The 26455-nt window shown below is 36.1% G+C and overlaps 1 protein-coding gene across 1 annotated transcript in view; it reads right to left on the bottom strand.

Annotated features, from left to right (window-relative positions):
* Positions 1-26455, bottom strand: part of METTL15 (methyltransferase like 15) — a 234244-nt gene that overhangs the window by 43047 nt on the left and 164742 nt on the right. The window contains exon 5 of the mRNA XM_011936321.1: positions 4210-4401. Within this exon, the coding sequence (XP_011791711.1) occupies positions 4210-4401 (192 nt within the window). The remainder of the gene's footprint in view (positions 1-4209; positions 4402-26455) is intronic.

Genomic DNA, 26455 nt, shown 5'->3' with positions numbered 1-26455 from the left:
AAATGCAGAAATCACCGGTCTTCTGTGTCCTTCGCGCTGGGAGTTGGAGACTGCAGCTGTTCCTATTCGGCCATCTTGCTCCGCCCCCCGAGAACTGAGGTTTTAAAGTCAGAGACTGAAACACTAAAGAAACGAAACAGACTTTCTATTTCAAATACCCATCATTATGGCAAGTGGTGATGGTTTGTAACATTCATCAAGGTCAAGGCAGCAGGAAGTTAAAATATTACAATAACCTTAAACTTATAATTCACAAAGAAATGCTTATTGTTCATGTGTATTTTTCTCGAACTAAAACACTGAAAAATGGTTAAATTTAAGTTGCTCAAAATTTAAATTACTGCTTGAATGTTTTTTTCAGTATAGAAGATACAAGGTTTGCTGATGATATTTAAACAAGTCTAAATCTCAATAACTTGACTAAATCTGAGGCTGTAAAATATCTGATTACCTGTGGACACACAAATTAAACTTAGAAAATCTATTTTAAAAAAAAGATACTGCTGGTCAGTTTCCCTCACAAAAACTCATACAACCTTAATGGCAATAATGCATATTATTCAAATGTTTAACAATATTTGGTCATTCATCCATAACAAAGGTCACCACATGACAAAACCAGGTAATCAATAAGCAGTATTGAACAAGCCTAGATAGTAATTTTAGGTGGAGGAGGAATAAAAGTTACCAACCTCTGGTCAAACAGAATAAACTATAGTCAGAAACAGCATTTACTCTGTTCAGACCATTCCTGTTTACCTTAGGGAAATGGGCCAAAGAATTCTAAGTGATGAACTAATTGTGACCTTACATATTAGAAAAATAGCTTTGCTAATGGTGCAGTTACTGCTCTTACAGTTAATATGTTGGATTGATTGTTGGTAACATACTGTGAGGATCTGTAAGTAACAACAGTATGGTAGCTTTAAGAACTGAGGGTCCAACCAGAGTGGGGTTGCCAAGAAACACCTGAAACTCTCCTTAAAAATACTAAAATATACATTGTTAACATGCCTAGTGCCTCCAGGAGAAAATCTTTTTGCTGTCTTTGGCTTGTCCCTAGATTTGTCATGACTTTCATCTCTTCTTATGTCTCTTTGTCTCTTTTTTTCATCCATAGGTTGTTTTTCAGATTTTCTTTTCTTTTCTTTTTTTTTTTTGAGACGGAGTTTCACTCTTGTTGCTCAGGCTGGAGTGCAATGGTGGATCTTGGCTCATTGCAACCTCCACTTCCTGGGTTCAAGTGATTCTCCTGCCTTAGCCTCCCGAATAGCTTACAATAATCGTTTTTATGTCAGTCTGCCATTAAACTCACAGAACAATGAATGTCTTATAAGGTAGCCCTATTTCTATCTCAGTAGGCTTTGCTTCTTCAGCTTTCAGGATGAAGATCTGGTCTTTGGAGTTCAACTGATCTGGATTAGAATCCTGGCCTTTCTACTCATATTGAGTAAGATTTTTAACCTATTAGAGCCTCAATTTTTAACCTGTGAAATGAAAGTAACAATTATTAACTCACAGAATGGTTTGGACAATTATTGGTGCACACAACTGTAAAACAGAAATATAATGCCTACAATATAAAAGATGCTCAATGCATGCCACTGTCCTTTAGATCTTCCCCATTCATAAATTTGCAAAGCATAATTTGTGGCTTCAATGACAAAATCCCTGCTAAACCTGACCTATTTGTGAATTCAACTGCTCAAACCACTGAATGAATGAATGAGCATCTGAGTGAACTGTGTTAATGACGTGAAATTTAGAAATTTATCCATGGGATACAGTCCAGCTTTATCAAGAGAATTTTATGATGAGTATAGATGTACTTAGCAGTTTTTAATGACATTTTTCTATCTTTAAGTAAGAAAATTGAAAAGCATTTTGTTCAACACACATAATTTTACTTTAAACAATTAATTGGACAATACGTATAATTTTATTTTACTCTTATATTAACAATGATTGATGGTGTAGAAGTTTCCATAGTGCTACAGTGCAAAAGGTGCAACACTGGAAGGTTTGGCAGGCTGCTAGGCAGCTTCAGAATAGGCATTCATGTGGTAAATGAGTCAAGACCCAAGAGCTGCCCCCCAACTAATAGATTTGATCTTGTCAGTCCTCCAGAGTTCACTGACTTACAGTGGCTAAACTTAGAAAATATAAACACAAGTGATAATTAATTACCTTCTAGTGAAGACTATAACTGCCAACAGAACTAGACTCTCAAATTCTTGAAGCTATGAATTTCTTTCTATGGCTTCTACATGAGAAACCTTACTATAATCTGAAAGCTGCTGTTGAAATTAGAATCAGCAAAGAATAAATTATGTTTTTTAAGACTCCAGTGTTAAATGACAACTGGTTAAGGAAGCCTCTTGCATCTGTCTTCATCACAGGGATAATCTCCCTTCAGGAACTAACAGGCCATATTTTTTGGCCTGGATTAGCCAAGGCAAACATATACCACTTGGATTAGCATTGCACGTGTTTGAATCTATGACTTTTCTTCTTCAACGAATTCATGTGAATCAACTCCCCCTTTTCAAATGTTAAATACTTTCTTCAGAGCTGTTAAAATCTTTAAGTTAACAGTCTATATACCATCTACCAGAAAGCCATTCAACATTTTAAGATCTATTTACTCAATTCTAATTTCATCCATTAGGTATTAAGAGTTTAATTCTCAGTGTCAACATTATTTTCAAGCTCTTGGGAAAACCACAGGGACCCTGATTCACAAACTACAATTTGCTGATAAGTCTTTAAATTAACAAAATGGGATTTACTACTAGTAACTAGAAGTTTGGTTCATTGCATTTCAGAAATTGGCTTGATGTTTTATCACCTCTGCACAACCACCTCCATCTCCACACATGAGACTATATTTCACTCTTACTATTAGTTAGTTGTTTTTAAAGGATTTTTATTATTTTCTTTTTTCATTACCTTCTTCATTCTGTGAATGCCAACAACATGTGCAAAAGAAGGTATAACATTTAGGAACAACAGAGTCCCAACAAATATAGGTCACAAGCCAAGTTAACAGGTTGTATCACAACATAGGGGAAAAGGCTATATGTGAATAATTACCACAAAACAAAGTAGTTTGTGGTGGGGCATGATATGAGAGAGAAAAACCACAGTTAAGTTTTATAGGTATAGGCTGTCCATTCCCTAGGTCAGTATTGAGAATAGACACAGGTCCTAATCTAAGCTTTTAACATTAATTTAGACAATTAATATAAAGAAATTGTTGGCCAGTAATGGTGGCTCATGCCTATAATCCCAGCACTTTGGGAGGCTGAGGCAGGTGGATCACATGAAGTCAGGAGTTCAAGACCAGCCTGGACAATATGATGAAAATCCATCTCTACTAATACAAAAATAATTAGCCAGGCATGGTGGTACATGTCTGTAATCTCAGCTATTCAGGAGGCTGAGGCATGAGTATGGCTTAAACTCGGGAGGTGGAGGTTGCAGTGAGTTGAGATCATGCCACTGTACTCCAGCCTGGGTGTCAGAATGAGACTCTGTCTCAAAAAAATAAAGAAAGAAAGAAAGAAAATAATTTTTTCTATACTTTCCTAGAATATGATTGTTTTTGTGTTATTTAATCTATTTGAATAATGGAGAATAAATGTTGGTATTTCCAGGAAGACGAGGTGTAGAGGATATCTTATTATAGTACTGTGTTTGATATCATATCATAAATTACAGTTTTTCTGGAGAAGGTTCAAACAAAGTGATTGTATAAGACAAGAAAAAACACACTTACTGACTCTAAGATCTTGCCTTTTTTTTTTTGTATTCTAAAAGAGGATGCCTTAAATATATATAGTTCTTTTTGCTTCTCACAAGAGGCATAGTTGGGCATGAATAAAAATGAAATCGTTATTGCAGTATCGTGATATTTACTGATATTGGTTAACACTCTAAAACCCATATTGCATAAGTAAAAAAGATAATCAGTATGAATGTTATACTCTTCACTATTTTGTGTAAATGCAGTAATTGTTTTTCTTTAAAAATCCTAAATCCAGAGAAATACTGATGTGTATAATGAGTATCAAACAAACTGATTTATTATGTATTGGTAGTTTTAGGTGTAGGCATGTAATGGAAATTCTGTAGTCTTAAAAAAAATAAATTCAGAGTGTTTTTGACAAATTGATTTCTTGTTGTGAGAAGTGCTTTATGAATACTCACCTGCCACCATCCATTCTCATGTCCAAGGGGCCGTCTTTCCGAAGGGAAAAACCTCTTTCAGGAGTATCAAGTTGCATGGAGGAACACCCAAGATCCATAAGAACTCCATCAAAAGTTCCTGGCTGCACCCCAGCTTTCATTAATAAGGCTTCTGCCTGGCTGAACTGGCCCAGCATAGCTCGGATTTGTTTACTGTGAGTAAACCCAGGAGATAGAGAAAACACTTCTGTTAGATAAAAGTCTTTCTAAAGTCTATGATCAATGGAAGGGAGCACATTCTATTATATTATTTAACTAATATATATTTACTGAGTGCTTAGTGTTGTATAAAGACATGGATATGGAAACTATACATCTTCGGTCTCAAACACTAGAGCTGGTTTAATGGAATTTTATTACTGCTGATAAACACAATTTATTGTATATCTTTGTGAAGGGATACAATATATTCATAAGTTAGAAAAATTCCTTTGTCAAACCAGGTCTTTCATATTTTCTTAAAAAATTCTTACATCTATGGGTAAAGAAAGAAGCATATGTCATTCTATCAAAAAAATAACAAGTAAGCCAATTTAAATACAGTAAATAATATAATGTAAATCATAAAAAAGATGTCAAATATGTTCAAACCAATCATTTTAGCTTTCTCCATGTTTTTCCTATAATTTAGAAGATGGTGCTATGCAGCTATAAACTTGAAGAATGAAACTATGACTAAAATAAATGCCTTCTTGCAGAAGGGATTATCTCTCAGCAGGGATTCTGAAGTGAATGGAGCATTCAGAACCAACAGACAGGCAGGAGTTGGGATCACCTCGCAGCTACACAAAGTGAGATGCTGCCTTCAGGGTTCTTTAGAAGCCTTAAGGCAACTAGCATGAATTTTGGAAGGTGAATGAGAAGAGAAAATTGGGCAATACTCTCAAGACGTCATTCCCTCTGTCTAAAGGTGGGTAGAGTGAGTGTGGATTTCAACAGTGTTGGATAATTTACATTTATGATATTTACTTATATGTATATTGTTTAAGGTGAACTTCACAGCTCAATGGTAATTTTTTAATAAAGTTCCACTGGAGAAAGTAATTGAATATCTGCTATGGGTCAGGCATGATGTTATTTGGAGTGTACATAAAGATTAATAAAGCATGACTTTCTGTGCTTTGAGCTGAGAGGAAAAGATGTACAAACAGTTTACAAAATACTCTGATGGGTGCCACTAACAGAATGATGAACAAATTGCCCTGTTCTTATTTGGAAAATAAAAATGCTAATACTAGCACTGGAAACACAGAAATAACAGAATCTTGCTATTGAAAGGTAACTCACAAGTCAGTTATTACTATCACATAACTGATATTTGAATTTTTCCCCAATCTAACATCACTGCTGGGTGAGTGGACAGAAAGGAAAGTCATTGTTTTAACTACCTCCTGCATATACCATTAGTGAGAGAGGGCTTCCAATTCTAAGTTTGTGAAGAGGGGCAAACACAGGATTTCATTTGACCCAACACTGGTCAGATGAAACAAAAGTTTGTTTTATTTTATTATTTTTTAAATTTTATTTAACTTTTAAGTTCAGGGGTACATGTGCAGGTTTGTTATATAGGTAAACCTGTATCATGGGGGTTTGTTGTGCAGGTTATTTCATTACCCAGGTATTAAACCTAGTATCCATTAGTCATTTTTCTTGATCCTCTCCTTCCTCCCACCCTCTCCACTCTGGCAGGCACCAGTGTGTGTTATTCCCCTCTATGTGTCCATGTGTGGTCATCATTTAGTTCTCACTTAAAACCACGAGCATGTGGTATTTGGTTTTCTGTTCCTGCATTAGTTTGTTAAGAATAATGGCCTACAGCTCCATCTATGTTCCTGCAAAGGACATGTTCTCATTCTGTTTTATGGCTGCTTAGTATTGCATGGTGCAGATGTACCACATTTCTTTATCCATTCTACCACTGATGGACATTTAGGTCGATTCCATGTTTTTGTCATTGTGAATAATGCTGCAATGAACATATGTGCACACGTGTTTTTATAATACAACAAGTTACACTTCTTTGGGTATATACTCAGTGGTGGGATTGCTGGGTTGAATGGTATTTCTGACTTTAGGTCTTTGAGGAATCATTACACTGTCTTCCACAAAAGTTGACCTAATTTACACTTCCACTAACAGTGTATAAGCATTCCTTTTTCTCTGCAACCTCGCCAGCATCTGTTATTCTCTGACTTTTAAATAATAGCCATTCTGAATGGTGTGAGGTGGTATGTCATTTGTGGTTTTGATTTGCATTTCTCTAATGATCAGTGATGTTGAGTTTTTTTCCATACGGTTTATTGGCTGCATGCAAGTCTTCTGAGTCAAAAGTTTATTAATCACATATATTCCCCTCCCAGCCAAAGGGAAGAAGCCATTACTTGCCATACAGGGTCACATAGGGGTTGCACTCAGGAAGAGAGTGGAAAACCAGGGGCTGTGAGAAGCAGATTTTAAGAGGTTGGGTTGCCCCCTGGTTCCCAGAATAATGTGATTGGTTTGTTTGGATAATCCCTTGAGCTGGCAGGAATTGAACCTGCTAACGAGGGATAAGCAAAAATTATGCCTGATCCCTTTGATAGAAAGGATTGTTTGGCTAGGTAACCTTATCTGCAACAATATAGTGGGGAGAGGAACTTGTGGCTAGGCTATTTGAAAAAAAATTAATTTCTTTATATATATTAAAAACACAAATTATAGCTCCTTCCACACCATCACAGTGGTGCACATGGATGTCCTGGCTGATGCTCTCAAGAGCATCAACAATGCCAGACAGAGAGGCAAACGCCAGGTTCTTATTAGGCTGAGTTCCAAAGTTATTGTCCGGTTTCTCACTGTGATGATGAAGCATGATTACATTGGCGAATTTGAAATCACTGACGATCACAATACTGGGAAAATTGTTGTGAACCTCACAGGCAGGCTAAACAAGTGTGAGGTGATCCCTCATCACTAAACAAGTGTGGAGTGATCAGCCACAGATTTGATGTACAACTCAAAGATCTAGAAAGATGGCAGAATAATCTGCTTCCATCCTGCCAGTTTGGTTCCACTGTAATGACAACCTCAGCTGGCCTCATGGACCATGATGAAGCAAGAAGAAAACACACAGAGGAAAATCCTGGGATTCTTTTTCTAGACATGTAATACATATTTACAAATAAAATGCCTTATGAATACACACACACACACACACACATTGTCTCTCTCTATATATATACACACACACACATACATGTTTACACATATATATACACATATATGTGTGTGTATATATACATATAAAATGTGGAGAGTATATATATATATGCACACACACATATATACATTGTGTGTATGTGTGTGCGTACATACTACTGGTTCTGGAGAATCCTGATAGACATAATATCTCAGGTACTATTTGATATTAATATAAGAGTAAAATAAAATTATACCTGTTTTCTAGTGAACTCCACTTAAGCAAAACACGACTTTCCCCAAAAGTTAAGGAACACATAATAACCTTAATAACTGGGTCTTACACCACAGTCCTTAGTTCACATTTGAACATTTTCAGTAACAGGAATTCACTACTGTTTTGTTAAACAGTTCTTTTTTACTTGATAGCTATTTTATCGCTACTTCTATAACTTTTGTCCCTAATATTCCCCTATGTCAAGCAAGTTGAAAACCTATTCCCCAGAGCAGCTGTTCATACATGTACTGTTAGCTACTGTAAAGGATATTTGTTGGCTACCTTAGTTTCCAATCTGTCAATTCCAAAAGGAACTCATAATTTCAGTTAAATATTTTGGGAAAGATTGATCATATCCATGATAGTTTATACATCAACTTGGCTAAGCTTTCATGCCCAGTTATTTAATCAGACCCTAATTTATGCGTTGCTGTGAAGGTATTTTGTAAATATGTGTAATATCTACAATCAGCTGACTTTAATTAAAGGCAATTATCCTTAATAATGTAGATATGCCTCATCCGATCAGCTGAAAGCCCTGATGTTTCCCAGAGGAAGAAGAAAATTCTGCCTGAAGACCGCAACATCAGCTTCTACCAGATAGTTTCCAGCCTGCTGGACTGTCCTACAGATTTCACATATGTCAGACTCCGCAATCAGGTGAGTCAACTCCTTGAAATAAATTTCTTCATGTAATAAGATATCATATAGATATATGTGATACACATGCATTTATCTATTTCCTATTGATTCTGTTTCTCCTAGTAGTCTGACAGATACAATATCTCTGCTCAAGAGGTAGATTTTTGATTAGCTACACTACTTTGTGTACATTTTCCAAATGGCCCACTATAATTGGTTCAGAAATTGGCACAAGTCACAACTCTGGCCAGTGAGATACAAGAGATACTTCCTGGGGTCAGGGGAAAGAAGATTCTTCTTTTTTTCCATCAAGCTACTGGGGAAAGAAGGTTTTTCTAACACTTACTTGATATGAAAGAAGCAGCACATAGCTCTGATGACTGCGAGTAAACCAGCAGCTAAATTGTCCCAAGGAAGGAGAGAGTGGCAGCCAATTTTGGCCAGCATTATAGAAAGCAAAGTAGACAGAAAGATTAACCAGGCCACTGAATTGAGCCTCACCTAAAATACAACATACTCCTGAAGTTTTAAGTCATAAGAACCCATAAATTATCTTTGTTGCTGAAAACAGTTTGATGGGTTATTATTTTACTTGTAATTGAAAACATGCCAAGTACTATAGCTCTCAAGTTCTTTAAGTCTTCTTTACGCCAAACCAGGGGTGTACAATCTTTTGGCTTCCCTGGGCCACTGGAAAACGAAGAATTGTCTTGGGTCACATATACAATACACTAAGACTAAGGATAATTCATGAGCTAAAAAAAAAAATCACAAAAAATCTCATAATGTGTTAAGAAAGTTTATAAACTTGTGTTAGGCCACATTCAAAGCCGTCCTGGGCTGCATGTGGCCCTTGGGCTGCGGGTTGGACAAGTTTGCTTTTTTTGTTTTTGTTTTTGTTTTTATTATACTTTAAGTTCTAGGGTACATGTGCATAACGTGCAGGTTTGGTACATATGTATACTTGTGCCATGTTGGTGTGCTGCACCCATCAACTCGTCAGCACCCATCAACTCGTCATTTACATCATGTGCGTTAGTCCATTCTCATACTGCTATAAAGAACTGCTCAAGCCTGGGTAATTTATAAAGGAAAGAGATTTAGTTGACTCACAGTTCTCCTGATTGTAAGGAAACTTATAATTATGGTGGAAGGCAAAGGGGAAGCAAGCACCTTCTTCACAGGGTGGGAGGGAGGATGGAGTGAGTACAAGCCAGGGAAATGCCAGATGCTTATAAAACCATCAGATCTTGTGAGAGCTCACTCACTATCACCAGAACAGCATGGGGGAAACTGCCTACAAGACCGGATTCCTTCACCTGGTCCTGCCCTTGCCAAATGGAGATTATGGAGATTACAATTTGAGGTGAGATTTGGATGGGGACACAGAGCCAAACCACATCACCATGTATATTTTGTTTCTTTAGATATACCCTGTAAAAAAAAAAAAATCTTCTCCATGCTAGCTGCTCTTTTCTGAATGTGTTCCAGTCTGCCTATGTCCCTAGATCTGAATTCCATAATGATCAGCAAGAATAAAGTAAATTCTTGCTCCCCTTGTTCTAGTTATATTAATAGAGCTCAAGATGAAATTAGTTTTAGAATTTATTTGACACTGTTGACTTACACTGCCTAAATCCCTTTAGTCTTTTTCATGTACACTGCTGCTAAGCCTATTTCCTCCATACTGTACTTGGGCAGTTTTGCTATTTTTTTAATGTAAGTACAATTTTTGGCTTATGCATTTTCTACAGTCCTTTTAGGATTCACAGATTATCTTCAACTACAAAAATCTTTTTCATACTGCAGCAAAAGCCTATAACAAATCACTACTGTCCAGTCCTAATTCCTTAGACATTATAGCTATTATCCTGCTTACAGCTAACGTACTTGTAAAATAAACATAAGATCTTATAGAGGATGTTTGCATTCTTGGATGTCCTCAAGCTTAGCTGTTTAACAGAAAATATTCATATAGTTTCATAACTCACTATGAGTAAATAACGAAGTTGTAATAATCATTGTGCTACAAAGCTCAACATTATAATGTACTAGTATGAAAGTCTAAAAAAAAATGATGTACCACCACAAAATAAATGTGTTTAAGACAGTTTTCTGATGCTATATCAGTTATGTGTTTCTAGAACTGAATTGTTCTCAGAGTATAGGAAACATCCATGAAGTTTGCTGACCAGTTGTTAAAAAGTCAGCCACAACTTTAGACTCTGCTCTTTATCTCATATATGCAATTATGTTAAGGCTAATTTTCCTAGATAGGCAGATTACATGCCCACTTTTCCCTCACTCACTCCCCTTCCATTGCTCTCTTCTTTCTTTTACTTCTTCCTTTCCTCCATTCTTCATCTTTCCTTTCAAGCTTTAATTTTCAGTATTTTTGCACGTGCATTTAACAAGTGTTAAAAGTAACAGAAAAGTATCATCCTATGTTCTCCAGGATGTAAGCAGAATGTTGCTTGTGATCCAGAACACCTGCTAAATGAGAACGCTTTCTCAATCCAACCCCAATAAAAGTAAAGGGACACAGCAGTAGAATGCAAACAATATCTTGGTTGTAGGCAGCCATTTCTGAGGTTCTCTGACTATAATAAGTATTGTTAATCCCGACACTGGCAAGCCATTTCCAATGGTAGTACAAGTTATGAATCTCTTTTGCTATAAATGACTAAGGTGCTCTAGTATATATCTAAGACTGGTGATATAAGAATGGCTACCACTCACTGTGTACTTATTAGAATTGAACATGGAACTTCATCATTCTTCTAATGGCATACAATCTAATAAGAGGAGTTAAGAACCAACAGCTTCACAAATTATAAAGTCAATCCACTCACAAGGTTGAGCATCCTGTAGTCAATAAGTGCTCATCCATCTTGGCTACAGAAATCCAAAATTCCCATGGTTTCTAAGGTGCTTGATATAAAAGGGTACTTTTGCTGTCCAGGAATAAATAATTTTGTTTCACGGACAGAAGACTTATTTATGTAGAATCAGAGCTACTGGATAAAGCAATTTAAAAATATAAAATCTGTTCACAAATTTTCAAGAAAAACTTTGAATTTGGTACTAACTTTCTGAGAGAGCACAGGAAGAAAAACATCTATTATGTTTATCCTACTAGGATGTAACACTCTTCCAGCCTAACCAATAGTATTAAATAAAGGCTTTAAGTAACTATATATATCTTTAATCTCACACACAGTAATGAATACTACTATAATATGCAAACAAATGTAGAATGCAACATACTCAACTGACTAAAACATAAAAATGGTCCATGAAAATAATTAATAATGATGGTCATGATTCTCTCTGGATCACTTAATTTTTGCTATGTAACAAACTACCCTAAAATTTAGTAGCTTCTGATTCTATGGGTCAGCAATCTAAGTTGGGCTCAGCTTGGTGATTCTTTTGACAGTAGGTTGACTGAGGTCTAGTTGGTTCCACACGGCCTCACTTACACATCGGGAAGTTGGTTGGGGTAAAGATGATGACTGGACCATATGTCTCCAGCATTTGGCAGGTTAACCCAAGTTTTTCCAAAAAAAGAATGTTCTTGTTTCAAAAGTAGCAATGCAGGGCAATTCCAATGCCCAAGAACTTCTAAAGTTTCTGATTGTGCCCTGTTTTCGAATATACTATTAGTCAAGGCAAGTCAAATAGCTCAGTTTAGATTCAAGGGATATAGTAACAAACTTCAACTCTTGATGGAAAGCGTTGATGGACATCAAGAAAGGAATGCATACAGAAAACAGACAAATTCTAGGAAGCATTTTTGTAAACAATATATCATATTCTTTTCATATTTAGCAGTTAATTTGTAATTAGGAAGGAGAAAGTGTACTTTTTTTCCTCTAATCTAGATTCGCTTCTGCTGATTGAGACTTTTTATTGTTAGAAGGTAGCTTCTTTTTAAAAGCATTAAGAGAAACATATAGTGTTGGTTGGTGATTGACAGTACAACTCATAAGTAGACTTAAGGGCAAGGTTCTAGTGCCAGAAATATAAATCTGGGTAGAAACTGAACAGAAGTCTGTGGCAAAGGGATCTGTCAAAGGCGAATACGTGATAATCTGGGAGAGAGCAGTATGTTAGCAGTAAGGGTTCTATAAGAAGATAATGTATATAGACCTAGTCATGTTAGCAACAAGTAATACTTTGAAAGCATTATCTTTACTAACCATTGTCCTTCCTTCCCTTCAAGAAACATTTTTTAAAAATTGATTTAGTCATTCATTTGTAGCTCACACATTGACTTTAACAAAATATATTTTAGAAATAATAAAACACAATTATATTTCTCTGTCTCAGTAACCCTTTTAAAATGTATTCAGTGAAGTAATCTTTCCCTGTTCTGGAATAACAATCTAGCAGGTCCCAAACCTTTACCACTCACTCATATGTAATAGTCCCATGGCCACTGAGTTGCAGACACAGTCAGCTCAGGAGTTAAGACTGTCCAGTGCTCAACTATAAAAACAAACAACAAATAAATATTTACTGAGCTAATACTAAATGTCAGGCACTTTTCTAGCCACCTCAGATATAAAGAAAATAAAGTACCAACGATTGTAGAACTTATATTCCAGAAAACAATAAAAATCAATACATTTGGAAACATCTATTTCTGTTTACAGCAGTTTAACTTGATCAGACCAACTCTTCAACAGAACAAAACTAGAAAAGCTAGATAAGACAATTATAATTACCCATTTGAAGGAATCAGAGAGCTATAAAAACAGCTAAGACCTGAGAGAAAAGAGAAAAGTGAAAACAGGTGAGCCCAACATTGGAGCAGGTATTCCACTAACGGCCTACTTATTTGCAAGTGGATGCTGAGAGCTGAAGAAACCAAGGAGAACTTTCAGTGGCTTCATAGGATACAGGAGATAAATATTAGAGTTCAGGACCCATCCACGTGGATATGACCAGGAACCAGCCCCAGAATTTCAGTTGGGGTGCTAAAGGGCTAAAACTGGGATTAAACTAGTAGAAGGGTCAACAAAAAATAGATCATTATACAAGTACTGAAATTCAGTTTCCAATCAACTCAAGCCTTACTGCATTAGAGTAACATAGTCTTAGATGAATTGCCTGCCAGAAGTAACATTAAGTGGTATCTGGAGGAAGACACCTTCAAGACTCTCAAATTATCTCCATAATTTTTTAAAAACAATGTGTGAAATAAAATAAAAATTACTAGACAGACACAGGGATAAGAACACATACCAAGCTTAAGGAATATATGATAGAAAAGGTCGTACAGAATACAGAATAGAGTTATCAAAACAGACTATAAGATAACTGGTTAATATACTCAAGGAAACAGAGGACAAACTAGATAATTTTACTCCAGAAATGGCTCTATAGAAAACAGTTAAATAAAATAAAAATCAGACCAAATGGAAAACAGAAAAGTATAATAATCAAAATTAAGAATTCAATAGATGTGCTTAAGAGCAGCTTACAAATAGCCAGAGAGAATTAGGGACATGAAAGACAGTTCATTAGAAACTATTCAGATTGAGGAAGAGATTGGAAATAATTTGGAAGACACACACACACACACACACACACACACACACACAAAAGAGCAAAAGAGACATGGTGAGAGAGCTTAACACACATATGACTGGAATTCCAAAAAAAAAAGGAAATAAAGAATGGAGTAAAAGCAATATTTAAAAACAATGGCCAAGTTTTCCAAGATGATTCAAGATTTCAAACCACAGATTAAAGAAATACAATAAGCTACAAAGAAGATAAACATACATACAAAAGCAAAAATGCAAAACTAGGACCATCATAGTAAAATCTGCAACAGGAAATAAAATTACTAAGGAACAGCCAGAAGAAAAAAGATACATTACACTCAAGGGAGAAACAGTCAGAACTAAAATAATGGAAGCCAGAAGACTAACAATCAAATTTCCATCAAAAATTAAAGGCAGATAGAGATATTCTCAGCTAAAGAAAATTGAGTTAGTTCACCTGCAAGAGACCTATATTAAAAGAAATATTAAAAACAGTTTTCTTCTGGCAGAAGAAAATAATCACAAATACAACCAAAGCAATGAATTACCGGGAAAAAAAGCAATGAAAAGTGTAAATATATGCTAATTTCAGATTAATACAGACTGTACAAAACAATACTTTTTTGGGAGTTCAATACATATGTAGAATTAAAATATATGGTAGTGGCACAAAAGGAAAGAGTAGAATTAATGTAGTTAACATGATCCAAGGTCCTTGCAATTACAATGTCCTGGAAGAGGTAAAATTACTATTTACTAATTTATGTTAGCCTTTCCTTTTTTGTTTTGTTTTGCTTTGTTTTGTTTTTGAGACAGAGTGTTACCCTGTTGCCCAGGCTGGGGTGCAATGGCGTGATGTCGGCTCACTACAACCTCTGCCTCCCGGGTTCAAGCAATTCTCTGCCTCAGCTTCCCGAGTAGCTGGGATTATAGGCATGCAACCCGATGCCCAGCTAATTTTTTGTATCTTTAGTAGAGATGGGATTTCAACATGTTGGCCAGGCTGGTCTTGAACCCCTGACCTTGTGATCCGCCTGCCTTGGCCTCCCAAAGTGCTGAGATTACAGGCATGAGCCCTTGCACCTAGCCATGTTTGTCTTTCCTAAGACAATCATGTTGGTTGTGATCACCAAAGAAACCTTAAAATGAATAAAATAATGTATAACAAAATAAGAAAGCAGATGACGAAATGGACTATTTTTAAAAGACAATAGAGGAGAGAAAAAGGAACATAGAATAGCTTGAACAAATGGAGAACAAACAGAAACATGGTGGGTAGATTTAAACCCAAATACATAAGAAATTACACCAAGTATTACTTAAGTAAATAATTAAAAGACAAAGGAGTATCAGATTGAATTTTAGCAATCAAATTATAGACTGCCTATAAATAACACAATTCAAATGTTAGTATCAAAAAAAGGTGAAAGTAAGAAGACAGAAATAGATGTCATGCAAATATTAAACAAAGGAAAGATGGTGGAGCTACACTATTATCAAAATACAATTCACCAGGTCATCATAACCCTGACACAAAATTCAAGAAAGACATTACATGATAAACTAAAGGTCACTTGGACACAGTGGCTCATGCCTGCAATGTCAGCACTTTGGGAGGCCGAGGCAGAAGCATTGTGTGAGCCCAAGACTTTGAGACCATCCTGGGCAACATGGCAAGACCCTGTCTCTTTCAAAAATACAAAAAAATAGCCAGGCACGGTAGTGTGTGCCTGTGGTCCCAGCTACTTAGGAGGCTGAGATGGGAGGATTGCTTGAGTCTGAGGAGCAGAGGTTTCAGTGAGGAGCCAAGATTGTACCACTGCACTCAAGCCTGGGTGACAGAGCAAGACTCTATCTCAAACAACAAGAACAACAAATCTAAAGGCCAATCTCTCTCATGGATAAAACAAAGTAATGAAAATTAACAAAGTATGTACAAACCAAATTCAACAACCTATACAAAAGATGATATTATCAGGTTGACATTCACGTGGCAAGATCTAAGTATGCAGTACTGAAGACAGGACAGAGGTGAGAACTGAAGAGAGCTTTTGTAATTGCCTTAGAATAGTAAGACTTAGTAAAGGTTTATTAAATGAATATATAACAAATTTTTTAAATGGAAGAATTCTTTGGTCTTAGATTTAGGCCAACACCCTCAGGAGACAGATATCTGATAATAAAAGAAATACCAAATAAAAATGTGATTTTTCTCAAATACAAGGCCTAGAGGTTTCATTACTCTTGGGCCCTCATGGGGAAGTTTATTTACTTTAATATTATAAAACAGATTAGAAAATGAGTAAGAAAGAATTTTTAAAAGAAAATTTCCTTGGTGAGAACTGCTTTATCCCTTGATTTTTTAACATTTAATTTTATTCTTTTTACATGATGTTCAAATGCTGAATCCTTTATTCCACATAATTGTCACATAAAAATATCTACTTCCTCTGTGCTTAAATTCCACTGCCCCAGTGTGTGCCTGCTTCTGACATCCATGTGAATTCTCTCTCATATAAAGTCTATACAATGCTTGGTGATAATTTCTCCTTTTAGACACCCATAGAGATTTTTTGGGTTGTTGTTTCTGTACAAGTTTATGGGGCAGACGTGAAATTTTGTTACAAGTATATAATGCATATCCTTAAGTCAGGGCATTTCGCGTGTCCAGCACCAGAGATTTTTTTAAACTAGACTCACTTTATTCTGCAATCACTGAATTTATTCCTTCCAACTATATGTTTGCACCCTTTAACCCACTTCTCTTCACCTTCTCTCCTCCCCAACGCAGCCACCTTTCCTGGTCTCTGTTATCTTTCCACTCAACCTCCATATGACCAAAATGTTTAATTCCTACATATAAGTGAGAACATACAATATTTGTCTTTAAGTGCCCAGCTTATTTCAATTAAGATAACGACCTCTAGTTCCATCCACATTACTTCAAATGACATGATTCCATTTTATTTGTTTTCTTTTTTTTTTTGAGACCAAGTCTTGCTCTGTCAGCCAGGCTGGAGGGCAGTGCTGACTCACTGCAACCTCTGTCTCCCGGGCTCAAGCAGTTCTCCTGCCTCAGCCTCCCAAGGAGCTGGGATTACAGGCGTGTGCTACCTTGCCCGGCTAATTTTTGTATATCTATTAGAGATGGGGTTTCACATTGTTGGCCAGGCTGGTCTCGAAATCCTGACCTCAGGTAATCTGCCCGCTTCGGCCTCCCAAAGTGCTGGGATTACAGGTGTGAGCCACCGCGCCTGGCCAATTTCATCCTTTCTTAAGGTCAAATAATATTTCATTATGTATATACATACATTTTCTTTATCCATTTATCTGTTGATGAACACTTAGGTTGATTCCATATCTTTGCTATTGTGAACAGCACTGTGATAAATATACCAGTACATGTATCCCTTTGATATACTTATTTCTTTTCATTAGGTAGATATCTAGAAGGGGTATTGCTGGATTGAATGGTAATTCTTTTTGTAGTGTTTGAAGAAATCTCCTTACTGTTTTCCGTTACGGCTGAATAGTTGTTAAATATTTTCTCCCATTCAATAGGTTGTCTCTTCACTCTATTGATTATTTCTTTTGCTGTGCAAAAGCTTTTCAATTTAATTCCCATTTATTTATGTTTGGGTTTGTTGACTGTACTTTTGAGGTCTTTGTTACAAATTATTTGCCGAAACCAAGGTAGAGGAGAGTTTTCTTCTAGCCTTTTTAATAGTTTCAGCTCTCACATTTAACTTAATTCATACTGAGTTGATTTTTATATATGAAGAGAGACAGGGGTCCAGTTTCATTCTTCTGCATGTGGCTATCCAATCTTCCTATCACCATTTACTGAACAGGGTATACTTTCTCCTACAGCTTTGTCAAAGATCAGCTGGCTGTAAATATATGCCTTTATTTCTGAGTTTTCTATTTTGTTCCATTGATCTATGTGTCTAGTTTTATACTAATACCAGGCTGTTTTGGTTTTGTAACACGTTTTCAAGTCAGTTTTCAAGTCACGTAATGTGACGCCTCTAGCTTTGTTCCTTTTGCTCAAGATTGCTTCAGCTATTCAAGCTCTTTTCGGTTCCATGAGTTTTAGAATTGTTTTTTTCTAATTCTGTGCAGAATGACATTTGTGTTTGATACAGATTGTAGTGAATCTGTAGATATCTTTGGGCAATATGGTCACTGTAATGATATTAGTTCTTTAGATCCATGAGCATGGGATGTTTATTAATTTGTTTGTGTCATCTTCAATTTATTTCATGAATGTTTTGCAGTTTTTCTTATAGAGATCTTTCAGCTCCTTGGTTAAATTTATTCTTAGGTATTCATTTTTTTCCAGCTATTGTAATTGGGATTGCCTTCTTGATTTGTTTTTCAGTTAGATCACTACTGCTGTATAAAAATGTTACTGACTTTTGTATGCTAATTTTGAGTCCTGAAACTATGCTGAATTCATTTATTAAATCTAAAAGGTTTCTGGTGGAGTCTTTAGCTTGATCCCGATATACAATGATATGATCAACAAAGAGGAATAATCTGACTTCCTTTTTTCCCATTTGGATGACTTATTTCTTTCTCTTGCCTGCTTCCTCTGGGTAGGACTTCCAGTACTATGTTGAAAGGCAGTGGTGAATGTGAGAATCTTTGTCTTTTAACAGTTCTTAAAGGAAAGACTTTCAACTTCTCTTTATTCAGTATGATGTTAGCTGTGGGTATGTAATAGACGGCACTTAGTATTTTAAGGAATGTTTCTTCTATGCCTAGATTTTTGAGAGTTTTTATCACGAACGGATGCTGAATTTTACTAAATGTTGTTTCTGTGTATATTAAGGTTAATATATGGCTTTTGTACATCATTCTGTCAATGTGATGTATTATGTTTATTGATCAGTGTATATTGAATCATTCTTGCATTCCAAGTATAAATCTCACTTAATCATGGTGAATCTTTTTGATGTTTTTTGCATTATCTGCTAGTATTTTCTTAAGAATTTTTGCATCTATGCTAATCAGAGCTACTGGTCTGTAGGCTGTTTTTTTTTTTTTTGATCTTTGTCTGGTTTTGATGTCAGGGCAATTCTGATCTTGTAGGATTAGTTGGGGAGAATTATGTCCTCTTTGATTTTTTGGAATAGTGCTAGGGAAATTTATGCTAGTGCTTCTTTGTGTTGGCAGAATTCAGCTATGAATCCATATAGTCCTGGGCTTTTCTTTGTTGAGAAACTTTTTATTACTGACTCAACCTTGCTACACATTACTGGTCTGTTCAGGATATCTACTTCTTCCTTGTTTAATCTCAGGTTGTATGTTTCTTAGAATGCATCCATTTCTTCTAGGTTTTCTAGTTTGCAAGCATAAAGTTGTTCATAAGTCTCTAATGATCGTTTTTTATTTCTGTGTTATAAGTTGTAATGTCTCCTTTTTCATTTTTGGTTTTATTTGGGTCTTTTTTTCTTCGTTAGTTGAACTAGTGGCTTATCAATTTTGTTTATATTTTTGAAGAATCAACTTTTTGTTTCACTGATCCTTTATATTGTTTCTTTAATCTCTTACTTAGCTTCACTTTGACCTTTTTATATATTTTCTTCCACTAGTTAGGGGTTTGGTGTGTTCTTGTTTTTCTAGTTCCTTGAGGTGCATTATTAGATTGTCAATTTGTAGTCTTTCTGATTGTCTGATGTAAGCCATACATTGCCATAAACTTCCCTTTAAGGACTGCTTTTGCTATATTCCAAAAGTTTTGGTAAGTAGTGTTTCCATTTTTATTTGCTTTAAGAAATTTTTTGATTTCCATCTTAATTTCTTCATTGATCCAATGGTCATTCAGGAGCATGTTGTCTAATTTCCATGTATTTGTATCATTTCCAAAGTTCCTCTTGGTATTGATTTCCAGTTCTATTGTGGTCTGAGAAGGCACTTGATACGATGTTGGTTTTTCAAAAATTTGTTGAGACTTGTTTTGTGGCCTAGCATATGGTCTATCCTAAAAAAATAAAAAAGGACCATTTACTGATGATCTCTTTATCAATATGTAATGACCTTTTTGATTGACTTATTTTTTACTGTTTGACTTAAAGTCTGTTTTATTTGATATAAGCAGCTAATTCTACTCATTTTTGGTTTATTTTTGTGTGGAATATATTTTTCATCCCTCTACTTTCAGTTTATATATTTATTTCTTTTTTTAACAAAAAACTTTTATTTTAGCTTCGGTGGTACATGTGCAGGTTCGTTATATAGGTAAACTCGTGTCACAGGGGTTTGTTGTACAGATTTTTTGTCAACCAGGTATTAAGCCTAGTATCTAGTAATTACATTTTTCTGCTCCTTTTTCTCCTCCCACCATCCACCCTCAAGTAGGACACAGTGTCTGTTGTTCCTTTTGTGTTCATGAGTTCTCATCTTTGAGCATCCATTTATAAATGAGAACGTGCAGTGTATTTCTTTACTGGTTTCTTGTAAGCAGTATATAGTTGGTTCATTTTAAAATCCATTCACTCATTCTATATCTTTTAAGTGGAGAATTTAATCTCTCTATGTACAAGGTTATTATTGATATGTGAGGCTTCATTCAACACATTGTTAATAGTGTTCTACTTGTATTATATATTTTTGATTTTTTTTTCTTATTATTTGTTGTTTCAGTTTGGTGGATTTCTATAGTGCTACTATTTGAATCCTTCCTCTTCCTCCTCTGTGTGAGTGGTTTACTAGTTGAGCTTTACACGTTCATATTTTCATGATGGTAGATGTTGTCCTTTCACATCCAGGATTAGGACTCTCGAGCACTTCTTGCTGGGCTGCTCTAGTGGTAACAAATTCACTTATCATTTGCTTATCTGAGAAAGGCCATTTCTCCTTCATTTATGAAGGCGCATTTTGCTGGAGATAGGATCCTTGGTTGAGTTTTCTTTTTCTTTCAGCACTATGATGATATCATCTCATTCTATTCTGGCCTGTAAGGTTTCTAATGAGAAATCCAGTGTTGGTCTGATGAAGTTTCCTTTATAGGTGAATAGACACTTTTACCGTTTTTAGAATTCCTTCTTTATCTTTAGACAGTCTGAAAATAATGTGCTGTAAAGAATTTTTTGTTTTATATCTTCCCGGGGGTCACTGAGCCTCCTGTATCTGAATATCTAAATCTCCTGCTAGACTTGGTACATTTTCAGACATTATTGATTAAATAGATTTTCTAATCCTTTCATTTTGTTTGCTCCATGGGATACCAATAACTGTAATATTCAGTTGCTCTATGTTGTCACTAATGCCACAATGGCTTGGCTTATTTATTTATTTTGTCTGATTGGGTTATTTCAAAAGAGCTGTCTTCACCTTCTAAGATTCTCTCTTCTGCTTGATCTACTCTATTGTTAAAGCGTTCAAATGTATTTTGTATTTACTTCAATGAAATCTTCAGTCCAAAATTTCTATTCCCTTCTTTAAAAAAAAAAAAAAAAGTCTCTTTGGTAAACTTCTCATTCATATCTTGAATTGTTCTGAATTTTTGTATTGTTTCTCAGAATTGTTTCTCTGTCATATCCCCAATGACCTTCTTCAAAATCCATATTTTAAATTCTTTATCTGGGATTCCAAAAATTTATTTTTGATTAAGATTTACTGTTGGTGAATTATTATTTTCCTTTGGAGTTATCAAATTTATTTGCTTTTACATATTTTCTGTGTCCTTATGTTGCTATCTGCACATCTCAAGTGACAGTCATTTCCTCCTATTTTTGAATTTATTAGGTTGGTGGAAAACTGGAGTTTTTGTCATTACAATTATTTATTTGTTTATTTATTTATTTATTTGAGACAGAGTCTCACTCTGTCTCCCAGGCTGGAGTCAGTGAGGCGCGATCTCGGCTCACTGCAACCTACACCTTCTGGGTTCAAGTGATTCTCCTGCCTTAGCCTCCCACTGGTATCTAGCTCCTGACCTCGTGATCTGCCCGCCTCAGCCTCCCAAAGTGCTGGGATTACAGGCGTGAGCCACTCTGCCCAGCCTGTCATTACTTTTAAATGATAAAATCGCAATTACTTTTGCAACCCACCTAATACTTTCGTAGGGGAGGATTTTTTTCCTAAAGGTGTATCTATGATGTTGGTTGGGTAGGGCACTTTGGCTTTGATTCTGGGTATATGCAGTAGTATAGTCTCTGTGATTTCCTCAGTGGGTTAGGGTACAGTTGGAGGTGGTGGTTAAGTGGTGCTGGGTGCTGGGTACTGGGATGCCAGGTGGGCCAGTCTTCAGGCTCAAGTGGTGGCTGCAGTGAGCTGGGTGTGCTTATCCTTGTGCCCCAGTGCAGTTTATACTCACATTAGTGTTGGCTGTTACTGGTGGGCTGATTCTTTGGCCTACAGGTGGCTTGCTTGGATATTGGTAGCCGCAGCAAAAGACCAGGTGGGAAGGCAGGTTCTTAGGCCCTTGGGCAGCAGGCATGACATAGGCCATGGTTGTAGCAGTGGTAGAACAATTCTCTGGGTCCCACAGGTGTGTGTTGATGTTGGCAACATCTTCAAATCTCCAGGCCTTCAGGTGGTGCTTCCAGGTAGGTGCCAGTTGAGGCAGTAGCACCTATCTTGCATCCCAGCCCTGGCTGCAGGAGTCCCAAGCCAGAAAATAACTTAAGTCCCAACAGCAACTAGTGCCCCTCTCACCTTTCCAATGGTGCTCTCTTCCCAGTACCACTAGCTGCAGCCCAGCTTGGTTCTCTCTTCTCAGCCTTGGCTGCAGCAGTGCTCCCACCTTGCTTCCAAGTTTTAGTAGCAACAGCCCAAGTTATCCTAATGCTTCACAACTAACACTGCTGGACTCCAGGACAGCATGAAGTCTGCCAAAGGACAGTTTTAAAAATGGCACCTTTCTATAGCCATGTAGGTCTCAGAAAGAGTGCAGGACCCAGCATTAGCTCCCTCCCTGGAGCAATTCTACCCCATGGTCTCTTGGCAGCTCCCTGTGTTTCTGGGACTGGGAGGGTCAAGGGGCTCTCCTGTAACCAGGATTGCATGTTTCGAGGATGGAGATGTGAGCTGCAGGATGTTTCTCACTTACCCTTTCCCCATGTTGGGAAGTTACCTGGCTCCCAGCCAATCTCGTACAAGCAGGCTGCCTTTCTTCTCTTTCCTTGCTTTTCATGTTTTCTGTCATTTTTCTGTTGCATTCCTGAGTTCTCTCTTGACAAATGTATTCAAACTATGCTTGTTTATACACTATTTTGATTCTTCTAAGTAGAGAAGGCAGGCATGAAATGCTTCTAGTCAGCCATCTTGAAGACCCTCAATAGAGCTTATTGATGTTTCATTTAGCACTCCTTATATGCTACTTTGTCATGCTTCTATTTATCTTTCATGTATTGTCACGCTTCTATTTATCTTTCATGTATCCATTCTGCTGCCTCTGCAACTAGTACAAAAATCTCTTAAGGGTACTGTGGACCATGTCATACACTTCTACTATGTCTTTAGCACTGAAAAGATTGTAAGTGTTCAATAAGTACTTTCTAATGATGGAAATTGTGATGACTTTGAGAGGCATAAAAAATCTTTGAATTTCAAAGTTTTTTTTTCACCATACTTTGATGTGATCAGAGTGCTAAGGAAAAGACATAAGCAAATGCATATGCATAACAGTTGTTTTGGAGGGGCAAATATATAGTTATGCAGTACGTATCTCATAATTGTCATAAGAACATAGTCTTAGAAATTTATCTTTTACAATTCCATGTTATGAGAAGCTTTATGAAGCTACCTTAAAAATACAATCAGTTTCAAAGAGTGTATGTGTTTAAAATTTTTGTTTATGATATATTGCCACCTACAATATCATGGAAAAACTTAAATACACTCAAAGGAAAAATGCTAGCATGTTCCACTAACAAAGAAAATAAAATTCACAATGCATACTAACCATACATTGAAGAAAAAAACTTTGCGGGATTTTACTTTGAAGAATGGCATTACAATCACAATACACCATTTAAACAAAATTCATTTTTGAGCATTCTTTTTTCTTGCTAGTATATTTTTCCCAGGAAAAAATACATTTTTTCATATGTAGAAAGGTTTATTTTACGTATAATCTGATTTTCTCCAAGTAATAATTATCAGACAATATTTGCAAAAAGGCCTTTAAACTGATTTTTCTATGATTTCTAATATGTCTGGTTCCTGTATACTGGAACCTTGCTACCTTCATATCATCCTCTTATCCAATTTTCTATAAGCCTTACTGTAATAAGAATAAGGAGTGTCCATCTTTCTGAGGCATCACTTTCTAATACTCATGTCTTCCAAAGTGGTTTAGGTAAATTCAACCTCTAAATAATCACTATGCATACAAACTGCCAAGATAACCCCACTGATTCTATCAGTTATTCAGGAAATTATATCACAACTTACATACTAATAGTTTTGAGTGCTTGACACTGTTGAAGCAGGGTGTTTGAATGACTGCCTGAATCCTAGTATGAAGGGACTGGATGATTTAAACCAGTGGTCTCTAAATAAGAGTGAACAGTACAATCATCTGGGGAATGTTTATAAATTGTGGATGTTTCACTACTGACCCAAAGAATCAACATTAATACAGCAAGCTGTATTCTGGGGATTTTCCTGTGGCGTTCTCATTCATCTCCTTTTAAGGAGCCACGGTTAAGTACACCAAAAAGAAAAAGAGGGTTTGGCAGGTCTGTCAAGATCATCAGGAACAGCATAGTTCTGAGGCTGGTGACAGTTTTCATAGAGTAAGTATGCACAATAAACATGAAGTAATTGAGCAAAAAAAAAAAAAAAAAAAAAATTAAATGCTAACTATTAAGGTAAAGGATAACAGTTGTCACATAAAGTTAGAGACGGCAGCTGCTAGAAACACTGAGCCTTAGAAAGTAGGCGTGTGTGGCCGGGCACGGTGGCTCACGCCTGTAATCCCAGCACTTTGGGAGGCTGAGGTGGGTGCAACACAAGGTCAGGTGATCGAGACTATCCTGGCTAACACGGTGAAACCCCGTCTCTACTAAAAATACAAAAAATTAGCCGGGCGAGGTGGCGGGCACCTTACTCCCAGCTACTTGGGAAGCTGAGGCAGGAGAATGGCATGAACCCAGGAGGCGGAGCTTACAGTGAGCCGAGATCGCACCACTGCACTCCAGCCTGGACAACAGAGTGAGACTCCGTCTCAAAACAACAAAAACAAAAACAAAAAAACAGAAAGTGGGTGTGTGTGTGTGTGTGTGATCCACCTCCCAGAGAGAAGAGAGAAACTGCACTTACTGACAGTAAGCAATAAGGTCACGGACAGAGAAGAAATGGTGTGAGGGCACTAATCTGCCTTCATGCACCAACTTGGCCCTAACTCTAGTGTACAAGTCTCAAATGACCAAATCTTACCCTAGTATCCAATAATGGATGGACTTTAAAATGGCACTCTAAATTCAATTTAAATAAAGAAAAAGCAAAACTACATACAACCAAGTATCTAAAAATGAAAGGAAGATGTATGATGGAAGTCAGCAGTGCTATTCAAATAAATAAACCATACATTAGTTCAAAAGTACAGCTCATATAGTCTGGTTTGAATTTTAAAATTAATGAACATTTTTTATTCTACTCTCTTTATATATATATTCATTTTAATATAAAATAAGTTTAACTTACTTGTTAGCAAGTCAAATTGATGCTCCAGGAAGACATATTATGTCTTTCCTTAGCCTTGAATACTCACTGACAATGCTGCTAAAAAGTACTAGAATACTGAAATGATGCAGCCAGAGAAAGAACAGAAACTATGACAAAACTTTTCTCCCGTTGGCGGTTCTCATTAGCTTCAAAACTCTGAAGTTATTACATAAGAAGAATGTTATGGCAAATAGCTAATGGTTTTAGTCTAAGGAAAAGAAAATATACCCTTTTATATCTCTGAAAAAAGTTCATTAAAACTTAAAATTGGTAGTATGAGTTTTAGTGGATTTTCATTTCTTTTTTTAAGTTCAGTAACAGTAAGAAAAATTCATTCCTTCTGTAAATGCAAATTAATTAACATTTGTTTCAGAAGAAAATTTCTGAATGTGTTTCTGTCTGGGTGTGTTTCCGAAGAAAATTTCTTTTACTCACACTATATTGTAGTGACCTCTCTCTGAAAGGGTTTTTCTGTGCCTTCCATTTGCTGAGTTTTATTCCTGTGAATACTGTGTATTATTTCTCATTTTAAAAGAATATGCAAGTGTATATTAGTACGAAATAATCTCCCCAACTAGGCATTAGTTTCGTTTATGTAGATTTTAATTGCCATTATTTTGCAAAAGGGTGATTGGTGATTAGACTGAAACCTGGAAGTGCAATGCAAGAATAATCCTTAGAATCTGATATTTTTGTTGAGTTAATGTTACCTAATACAGCATTACTTTTTGGTCTGTAAGATTTCACTTCCTATATTACTAAAATACACATAATGAAATATTTTTAGATGTGGTCCAGTGTACTGAAATCTGTATCTTTAGTCCATTTACTAACATTAATAAATATATACAGTGTCCCAATAATTAGAAACATTTTA

Source organism: Colobus angolensis, unplaced genomic scaffold (assembly GCF_000951035.1).
Source record: "Colobus angolensis palliatus isolate OR3802 unplaced genomic scaffold, Cang.pa_1.0 Scaffold152, whole genome shotgun sequence".
In the NCBI taxonomy this organism is placed as follows: domain Eukaryota; kingdom Metazoa; phylum Chordata; class Mammalia; order Primates; family Cercopithecidae; genus Colobus; species Colobus angolensis.
This window is presented reverse-complemented; position numbering and strand designations above follow the sequence as displayed.